This window comes from Atta cephalotes (genome assembly GCF_000143395.1).
Source record: "Atta cephalotes unplaced genomic scaffold scaffold00032, whole genome shotgun sequence".
In the NCBI taxonomy this organism is placed as follows: domain Eukaryota; kingdom Metazoa; phylum Arthropoda; class Insecta; order Hymenoptera; family Formicidae; genus Atta; species Atta cephalotes.
This window is the reverse complement of record NW_012130096.1, coordinates 2,080,680-2,091,048: the sequence shown is the minus strand read 5'-3', so window position 1 is coordinate 2,091,048 and position 10,369 is coordinate 2,080,680. Positions and strand designations below refer to the sequence as shown.

Genomic DNA, 10,369 nt, shown 5'->3' with positions numbered 1-10,369 from the left:
GAGAGAGAGAGAGAATGAAAAGAGTGAGAGATTCATTAGTATTATAAGCGTTAGGGCCGAGAGCAACGTCGATTAATACTGATTACAATTGTACATATTTGCTTTTCTAAAAAAAACATACAAGAAGAGAATTTTTGTAATTTTATCGAATCAATACTATACTATCATCATATACTAATATCATCAATAATCTACTAATCATCACTATACTAAATCATAAATTTGTATGTAAAATATTCTTTTTAGGATATCTTTTATAATCTCCTTGAATCATTCATGGATCGATCGATATCCGAGATTGATCGGTAGTAATTGACGTTGCCAACATAATTGAACATTAGTTTCCCAGTGAAAGATTGATAAAAACCGGCGAAAAATTATAGCGAAATCGTGTATGCACATCTCCTTCAAAGATCGAGCATAGCGCGTTTCTGTAATATTTTGATGCGCATATACAAGGACGTTCCATTTTACATACGATACACATAATGTATCATTTTATCTATGTTATATTCTAGAGCACTATAATATAGATATTCGCACTATAATATAGGTATTCGCATTCGCCATTTTTAGTCCTTTCCCCACTCTTTGTTCTCTCTTCAATTTTCTTAATTTAGTGGTGGAGTGGAGAGAGAGTAAGGGATTGAGGAAAGAAGCAAGAGAGTGAGAAAAGGACTAAAAATGGCGGATGCGAATACGATTCAAGCGCGGCGAAGTAAAATTTTTCAGTGTATAGAATTCCTGAAGATAGATTGAGAGAGAGAGGGGAGGAGGGGGGGGGGAATAAATATATTTCCTCATAAATATATTTCACATATCTTTTCTATGGCAAAAGTAGCCGCTCTAATTTTACTTTTTTAAATAAAATTATTAATGAGCTCCTCCCTATTTAACTTATCGACCATTTCTCGATAAATGTACAATATGTCGCAATATGATTTAAACATTTTTGTTTCATTGTCGATCGAAGATAACGTTTTAAATGTCTTAAATAAGAAAATGATCTTTCATTCGAACAAGTTGATGTAGGAATCATTAAAAAAACGCGAATAAATTTTATGTACTCTAGTACAAGATCTCTGATCTCGGGATTGTCTTGTTAAAATTGCACTACATTCTTGAAGCAATGCAGTGGCACTTTTTGTATGTTTGTAATTTTTAAAAACATCTCGCGATGTAATTTAAGCTTTTTGTTTTCATCAAAACAATTTTCTGATTTCGCGTCAGATTTCGATGTCAAATTATAAAAGTTATTTCTTGGACTGTAACATTTTGCCTATCGTAAAATTTTCAAATGAATTTAAAAGCATCATAGTTTTTGAATTGAATCGATCATTTATTGACATCATGACATGCGTCTAATGTGCAATGGATATAAATCAGGTAGGTTGAAAAGATATGGCTGTTCAGGACAAAAGTTTGTCACCGACCAAATCATATATAGATATGAAATTCAATGTATGGAATTTTATACATTGAATCATTCAGTGTATGATTGGAGTACTTCATACCAATCATACTGGAGTCGCTGCTCATGGATGTGAATATTATAGTGCCTTAATTGTTCACGGAATGTTACGCCCATTCTACATTTCTTCTTCTATATTCCCTGATTGGCTTTTAATAACCGATCTCTTTTATGAAGAACAAAGTGCTAGACTATTATAAAGATCCGTAAATCAAGCCAGAAACTTCTCGGGGAATTGAGACTCATTTTTGTTTTGTTCTTTTTCAATCATGGGAATTAATGTATCTTCTTCCAGAGTTAGCCAGTTCTCTTCGATCATTCTACAATTGCATAAGCGTTGTTGTCAGTGGTTGTAAAAATTGACCGTTAAATATAAGGAGAAATATGTTCGACTATGATTAATTTTTACGTTTACGTAATTATAGAATGGGCTTTAAACAAGAATAAAATGATGTATCATATGCATCATGCGTAAAATGAAACGCACCTAATGTGTATACATGCCAGAATACAAAATCAGCGGAAATGGGAGAGATGAAGCGTCTTCCAATCAGGGTTGGTAAAAAAACATATTTTAAATGTGTTTTAAACAGTTTAAATCATACTTAATTGATGTTTTTAATATGTTTTAAATAAGTTTTTTTATAGTACTGTTTAAAAACATATTTAAGAAGAAACACAATATATATGTTTTATTTTAAAAAAAAAAAAGAAAATCTTACTTAGTCTTTACCAACCTTGCTTCCAGTAAGGATACATGGAAAAGAAATGGTTTTACTGAAGTATCAAGAAATTTAGCTAGTTACAGAAATAATTTGTTGAGCCATCAAAATAATTACGTAAAATATTTAAACATTGATGATAGTGGTTCAAAAAGTATTAACATTTTAGCCACAAATTTTAGTATAAATTTTAGTATTCTAATTATATACAATAAATAACAAAATAATGGCTATAAGAGTCAGCGCAGGAGACGGTGTGCAAATCAACAAAGTCGATAAAATTTGCCTTTAACGGTTAAAATTGTGCTTATAAAATTGCAATATACATCTCTATAATCTATTTCTAGATCCCATCAAGCCATTTTCGAATAACACCTTTAAAACGCTGTCATCATCTATCTTGTCTTCCTTTTATATTTTACGGCAGGAGCGATTTCCTCCTTAGCGAATTTAGCAACGTTTTTTTTCATTATAAGTTTATCATGCGTAAATTGCATCAAAGGGCCTAGATAGTAATTGAGTCTTGATGGACGTAAATATACTTTTCGCGTTCACGTCGACCTATTTCGGAAATGTACTGTTCACAGTTCGCAGACCAAGTTAATACTGACTTTATATGATGTAGCAAATTGTATTGAATATCGATTTTGTTGATTTGCGCACCGTCTCCTGCGCTGCTCCTATGGCCATTATTTTGTTATTTGTTGTTTTCTAGAGTCCTTTATTTATTTTATTTCTACATAATTATGTTGATGATCCAAACAAAATTCTTTTCAGATTTGTATCTAGCTAATTTTTTAGCTACTTTAGAACTATCCTTTCCATGCAACATACTTTATTCTTTAATTGAATTAAACAAGGTAATGATTGTGTTCAACAGAGAAAGCAACTATTGTAGAATTTTTCAATACAGTTGGTCCTACTTTGGTTCCTTATGAATATATCTAAACGTATAGACCAATCATATTGTATCTGTTACAATTATAATCTCTGTTACACGGCACTTTTAATAAGGTTTAATAACATTCATAATTATGAAATTGGCCGATCATAGCTATTCCTCGGAGGAATGGATTGTGATTGACCAGTTTCAGTTTAACTACGGATGTTATTAAACCCGATTAAGGATGTCGTGTAAATGTAATCATAGATTCACTGTCTTAGATTCACTGTATTCTTGCTGAAAAAACTCCTATGATTAATTTGCTTGATCAAGAAATCATAGAAACGCGTGAATCGAGCGATAAGGAGACAAGAGTGAAAGAATGGGGAGAAAACCGGTCCGAGCGAATACGAAGGTAGGAATCGCCTGTGATTCAGTGATTGCGAAAGAGTGCATGTTTCACATAACGTATATCTTTGGAAAATAGGCATTACTTACATGCAAAGTATAGAATGTGTATGTGCGTATAGACATACATTCGTTAGAGTGAGACGATGAAACATACGGTTTCTCGTCTCCCTTGCTTTCCGTACGGAAGATCCGTGCCATCGGCCGCTAATCCCGGTGCCTCGGAATCGAAAGTGCAGCCATGCTCTATTCCTGTATTTCGCAAGAACGGCGACGTACCATCGTCGTTTCGGTTCCGAGATGTTGCCGATTTAACTTCGAGATTTCCGCGAGTCGAAGCCAATTCCATTTCGAGAAACCGAACGACGCAACTTAATTGTCCCCGACGTTAAAAAGTCTTCAATCGATATACCTTTGTTATTTTTTTTTTTTTTTTTTTTTTAATAGTTTCTCTTCTGATATAATTTTCCGCATAATAACTTGCGATCATTCGTTCAGATTTCTCTAAGGGCTGCACTTTCTTGAATAATAAGTAGACAGACCTTTCCGAAATTTATGAGCGACTTTACAACGCGAGTATTAAAGTGTGTTAAGATACATGTGTTTTTATTAAATACAATCAGTTCTCTCTAAAATGATTTAGAGAAAATTATATTTCATAAAACTGATAAGTTTTGCATGGAATTAATCTTGACGCGCACATTCCACTTTTATGCAGCGTAAATTGGTGCGCTATAATATTGTAAAGAGAAACAGGTGCGAGAAACGTTGACGATACTTCATTTCGTCGGAGTTTGCAGTGAATGAAAACGATCGGAATGATGGACGTCTCCATAGAATCTTTCTGAACGATCTCGCGAAATTGAACCGAAATTTTTAATGTTCTCAAACATAATTAGCATTCTATTAAAATTAATTGTAAAATTATTTCAGCAGTGCTGTTCTGTCGTCGTTTAATGAATTGCTGGGTGACGCTCGCGATAATCTAATTATCGTCAAACTTAGCGCCTTTAATAAGCGAGGATACGAAAAAAGAAAAGCGAATAAGTAAAAGGCCTTTCATCAAACTGAAGACTTTCATTCTATTCTTTCTCTCATTCCCGGTTGATCCAGGAATATTATCTCTCTATTCCAAAAGTGATCCGAAAATTCCGTTTCGTCATTTTCTATTTTTCTAAATAATTGAATTTTTTTCTATTTCAATTTATTTAAATTCATCATATTATACTCTCCTTTTATACTAACTCGCCGTTCGTCTTTTATAAAAATACTTTAATGATTTAGTGACTTTAGATCGATATGTGAATAATTATTAAAAATTACATGCGAAAAAGTCTCAAAGAATTAATTTATTTAATAAAAGAATAACATAAGAGAAGAAAAAAGATTATCAAAGAAAGGAAATGGAAATAGACAAAGTAGATCTTCAGAATCATTTTAGGAATAGAAAGATCATTCCAATGATCTTTCATGAACCAATACGTATATATATATATATGTATATATATATATATACATATATATATATTTCATCAGTCACGAACAAATTTATCTATGAATATAGTATGATAAGCCAAATTATAATATATTAAAATATTTGACTTATGTTGCATTTTTAAACTGCATTACGCTTTTATAGTACGTTCGTGACTTGTCCTCGAGATCGTTTTCATCTTCCATTGTTCTACATTTTTTTATATCTTTTCATATAAAGCTTTAAATTATATTATTTTTAATTTTTTTTTAATTTTGACTTGAATCATGATAGAGCTATCGCTTTTCTTTCCTCGTATCCTCCATCGTACAAGAGATGTGTTAAATGAAGAAAGAACTGGGAGTGAAATGGACGAATGTGGACGTCTATCTCGATGCGGGGAAGAGTGGATCATTTAGGGGCGAGAGAAGGAATCGACCAGTCTTCGATTCGATCCTCGACAGACTTTCTTTCGTTTCTCTTTTCTCGTTCGTATCTGCCACGGTACGAAGGACCTTTTGAACCGCTTGCGTTCATCCGTATCCGATCCTGCGCAGATCTGCCTTTTAAACGTGAAATATTACCTAAAAATATAAATGTTTGTAATACTATAATTTTTATCTCAATTTTACATCTAATTACGTTTATCAATTTTTCTAATCAGGATTTCGTTTATACTCTACAAAAACTTATATTCAATTATTATATTTGAAATGTAAAAGAATGTTACGTATTATATAGTAATTTTCTAATTTACTCACGGATATATTCAAGCGGTTCATTCTAGGTCGCATTAATCTTTAAATTCTACTATGATTTTTCGTAAGAATTGGACGAAATTTCAATTTTAGTAGCATTTAAGGATTATAGAGAAAGTTATGCGTGATTGGTTCGGTCCCGCAGAAAAAGAGAACTGATGCAAAGTTTTGCTTCTTTTGCGTGATCGGATGATCTCGCATAATAATAATTTAAGGCTTTATATATAAAAAAAAATTGAGTGGAAGAAAATAGAACATGTATAGATAGAAAATGAAAACGATCTTCGTAATAAATGCGTCTCGGACGTGCAGCGCGAGTCAGTTTGCTTTCGGATAGATCTCAAACTATTGTATGCAATTGTACAAACGAGCAATCTACTCTCTGAGGATTCTATACATCGGATTTATATAATATAAAAAAAAAGGGGACAGGAGAAATAGGAGGATATAAGCGACGAATCCTGCGCAGTGTGATGAGTCGCGTGATGAATCCGCCAAATCTTTATATATATTTATAAGCCATTCGATTTCTTTATATGGACTGATCATATTAATAGCATATTCGTTGGTGATCTCTCGCTGCGCGCATAAAATTTCACGGGTGACTCGCAACGAATCGTGAGAATTTAATCAGCAGAGATAAGGAGTCACCGTGCAAACAATATGAAAAAGATATATTTGTTAAAATTTGGACGCTGTCAATGTAAAAATGAAATTAACGCGATAAGTATAATTAGAAAACAAAAAATTTCATTAGCAGTTGCATAACGGACTTTATAATAATACCATTTAATGGTCGATCATAATACAACTCGAATCTCTTTTTTTCTTCTTTTTTTTTTAATAGAGAAACACGTTTTTCTCTATTCCAAATATCACAAATTTGTAAAGGAATCGTTCGAGTAAAAAGTGAATTTTTGTATACGACTTATTTCCTTTTCTTTTTTTTTTATTTTTTTCTCTTTCCCTCACTCGAGTTGTTTTACTTTCGTTATTTCGTCAAGTTGAATGATCCTTTTTTTGCGAGAGCGAGCGGAGTTATTATGATAAATGTCATAATAACGAGATGCAATTAGCATATAACACGGACATGGCATACAGATAACGACTTGAAACCATTAACGGAACCCTATCAGTGTATAACGCGCAGGGTATCGATATCTTATAATCAGGCAAAAGGTTGTTCTATGTATGATTGTGCGTGTAACATTGTTAATAAACATACGATGCTTATGAAGGCCCCCTTCTTTCTATTTATTTCACGCCACCATAATGCGTTCTAATTAATCACGCTTAATCATAATATCAGGTAATTTAAAAAAAAATGCATAGAATATAGATAACTGCGCTTTGTACTTTAATTTCTCTCTTCAACAGACAGAATAGTTTTGCTGAAGTAACAAAAAATTTAGATACAGACCTGAAAATAATTTTGTTTTAAACAAAATAATTATGTAGAACAATATTGATGGCAACGCTGCAATAAATTTTAATATTCTAGTCCCAAGTTAAGCGTCTTATTATTTTGATTCAAACAAAATTATTTTTAGATCTGTATCTAGCTAAATCAGGAGACATGGCGCTAAGATTTCTAGATATTTTAACAAAACTGTTTTTTCCATGTAACTAAGGAACCGATGTTCCATGTATCTTTCAAAACGATAGTTTTAATACATGTTATACATTTTCAGCATTGCAATCTTCCGTTTATTATATGTATATAACAACTTCCGTTTGTTATATGTATATAATACAAATAGCTTATAAAGACGTTTATCTGATCGCAATTTAAAAAAAGTTGCAAAGTATTTTATAAGAAAACACAAAAATGTTTTTTATATACAAATAACGGCACTTTATTTGCCGATACAAAAATTTTTGAATATAATGTTTAATATTTCATCAGTGCTAACGTGTCCTGTTATCCTTCCGAGTTCCCGCATCGCTTTGTGGATTTCCTCTGCCGCTATGGCCATATCGTGCTGCTCGTTGGTGCAAAATTCGAAGTACTTTTGCAGATGTCTCAAGCACTGATCCAAGTGGTTTCTGTGTCTTGCCTGACTGATGGTTGGACACTCCGCGGATGGATTACCGCATCTAAACAAAATGTTACCACGAATGTATAATCATGAATGCAAGTGTCAATGATTATTGTTCATTCTATCGTACATATTACTAAAGTGATCTGTCAGCGATCGCAGCAAGTCCTGGAAACCGTCCTCCGTTCTACAAGATATCAGAATTGTTTCAACATCGTCGAAGTGTCGTTTCTCCTCCTTCAATAAATCTTTTTTATTCGCTATCACGATAAAACGTTCTCTCCCGATTTTCGCCAGCAGCTCCTGTATTCCCAATGACAACAGATATTCGCGTATATAGTCTTTATAAGTCAAACCACTAGTTGCGCACTTCAACGCATCTATCATAACGACTACAAAATCAGCGTTCTCCGCGTGACTTCTCGCTCGACGGACACCCTCGGCTTCGACGATATTCCCGCTGTCCTCCGTGATACCAGCAGTATCCGCTATCAACACAGGATAGCCCGAGATGTTCGCGGTCAGCTCGATGACGTCCCTCGTGGTGCCGGCGATGGGTGTGACGATGGCGGCATTTCGCTGCACCAGACGATTCAGCAGGCTACTCTTGCCCACGTTGGGTTCACCGATGATTACGGTCCTCACTCCGTTGCGTAGAATTTCGCCACGCCTGCCGTCTGCCAGGTGTTCTTCCAGTTCCCGCATCAGCTGTCTGAGAGCATGGTGTGCGTTGTGTATCACATCATTCTCGATGTTCTCCTCCTCACCGAAGTCGATGTACGCCTCGATACTCGCCACAGACTCCGAAAGCACTTTCCGCCAGCTATTGTACAGCTTACGCAGAATACCATCAGCCTGTAGCAGCGCCTGCTTCCTCTGACACTCAGTCTCGGCTTCTATCAAGTCGGCCAGGCCCTCCACTTCCGTTAGATCCAGCTTATTGTTATAGAAGGCGCGTCTGGTAAATTCACCCGGCAACGCCGGATGCACCTGCAATCTCGAGAGGGCTTGCATCAGCTTCGTCAGGATCGCTGATCCGCCGTGTACATGAAACTCCACGGAGTCCTCGCCGGTGAACGAATGCGGACCTACAAACGGTTGTTCTAATCAGATATGTGATTTTTGAGGCATTCCTGTGATAGAAGGTTCCTCATTTCTTTCGTCGCCATTCACAAGGGACCTATCACAATTCGAAACGATTTGATTCTCCGTGAAATATGTTATTGAACACAAAATTCTAAAACCACATATATTTTTATATCGGCCCAATATGATATTTAAAGAATTAAACCTTCAAAACTTAATGAAGATGAGGGTATTCAAAATATTAAATTCTTATAGAGTTGAAAAATCTAAATACACACATTAAAAAAAAATATAAAAAAAATTAAAAGTGTTTTGTTTAAAACATTTCTCTGTATAACTTACTGTGTCGTTGATAATCGATAAGAATTAAATATAAGCGCTAGTTTCGAAAGGTTTACATCTCTCATTTACATTTTTTAAATCTGATTGAATCGATATAAAAAAATATGTCTCTTAAATTTTTGTGTTTAACAACATTTCAAGGAGAATCGAATCAGCTCCGGACAAGTCTCTTGCAATTCTTTAGAGACTCCTCTAAAATATTTATATGTCAAATTTCTAAGCAAAAATATATGAGTACTTATAATTTTAAATTTATAAGAAAATAAATATATAATAAAATATAAAAATAAAAGCATGCCGGTCATTGAATGTGTTAACTCTTCGTTGACAACATGAATTTTAATTCTTTCATCAGCAATATTTTGAAGAAATAGAACAAATTTTTTATTGTTCCTGATTATATAAAACTCTGAAAATCTGATATTCTGATTTTTTTTTAATTCTAGTTATTGATAGAGGATTAAAAAGGTAAGAATTGTGCGAGAATTGCACACACTGGGAAACCACAAGCAAAGTCCATTGTCGATGACCTCTCCTGTTTCTGGATCACGTATCTTTCGCAGGAAGGCTTTCCTCGGTTCCAGCTTGGATATGCTTGTCATCTTTTTCAGTGTGTCTAGAGACCGGTTTCCTGATATTCTCACCACTGCCACGCCACATTTTCCGTGACCTTAATAAATATTTTTGTTTAATTCTTGTATCTATGATGCTTAATGTAAATTTATAATAATGCATTTCATATTTATACACCAAAAAAAAAGAAAAAAGCTTAATTATGAAAACAATTTTTTTCACTTTAACAACGTAGATCGCAAAGTTTTGTATGGTGGCGTTTTATAAATGCGAAGAAAACAAAAGAAGAAATGTAGCATTAATCATTTGATTGAAATTGAGGGACTTTGATTAACTTAATCGATCTCACAGAACACAAACTAATTAAAAATAACATTTACATTAAATATAATTTCCTATTCAGCATTATAATAATTGTTATATACTTTCTAAAACTTTCAAGGAAAATCTTTTTTTTCGAGAGTGACTGGCTCAATTTTCATTCTTTAGAGATTTCACTCCAAAAAATTTAGAGAGTACAACATGTATTTTATTACATTTATAGGACATATTATTGAATAAAAAATAATATTATATATATGTATATATATATATATATATATATATATATATA

The 10,369-nt window shown here is 33.5% G+C and overlaps 1 protein-coding gene across 1 annotated transcript in view; it reads right to left on the bottom strand.

Moving 5' to 3' along the window:
* Positions 1 to 7,572: 7,572 nt before the first annotated feature.
* The window catches only part of LOC105621158 (tRNA modification GTPase GTPBP3, mitochondrial), a 5,922-nt gene continuing 3,125 nt past the window's right edge, over positions 7,573 to 10,369 (bottom strand). Inside the window, exons 2-4 of the mRNA XM_012202626.1 lie at positions 9,680 to 9,853; positions 7,886 to 8,843; positions 7,573 to 7,813 (exon numbers count right to left, since the gene is read on the bottom strand). Of these exons, the coding sequence (XP_012058016.1) occupies positions 7,573 to 7,813; positions 7,886 to 8,843; positions 9,680 to 9,853 (1,373 nt within the window). The remainder of the gene's footprint in view (positions 7,814 to 7,885; positions 8,844 to 9,679; positions 9,854 to 10,369) is intronic.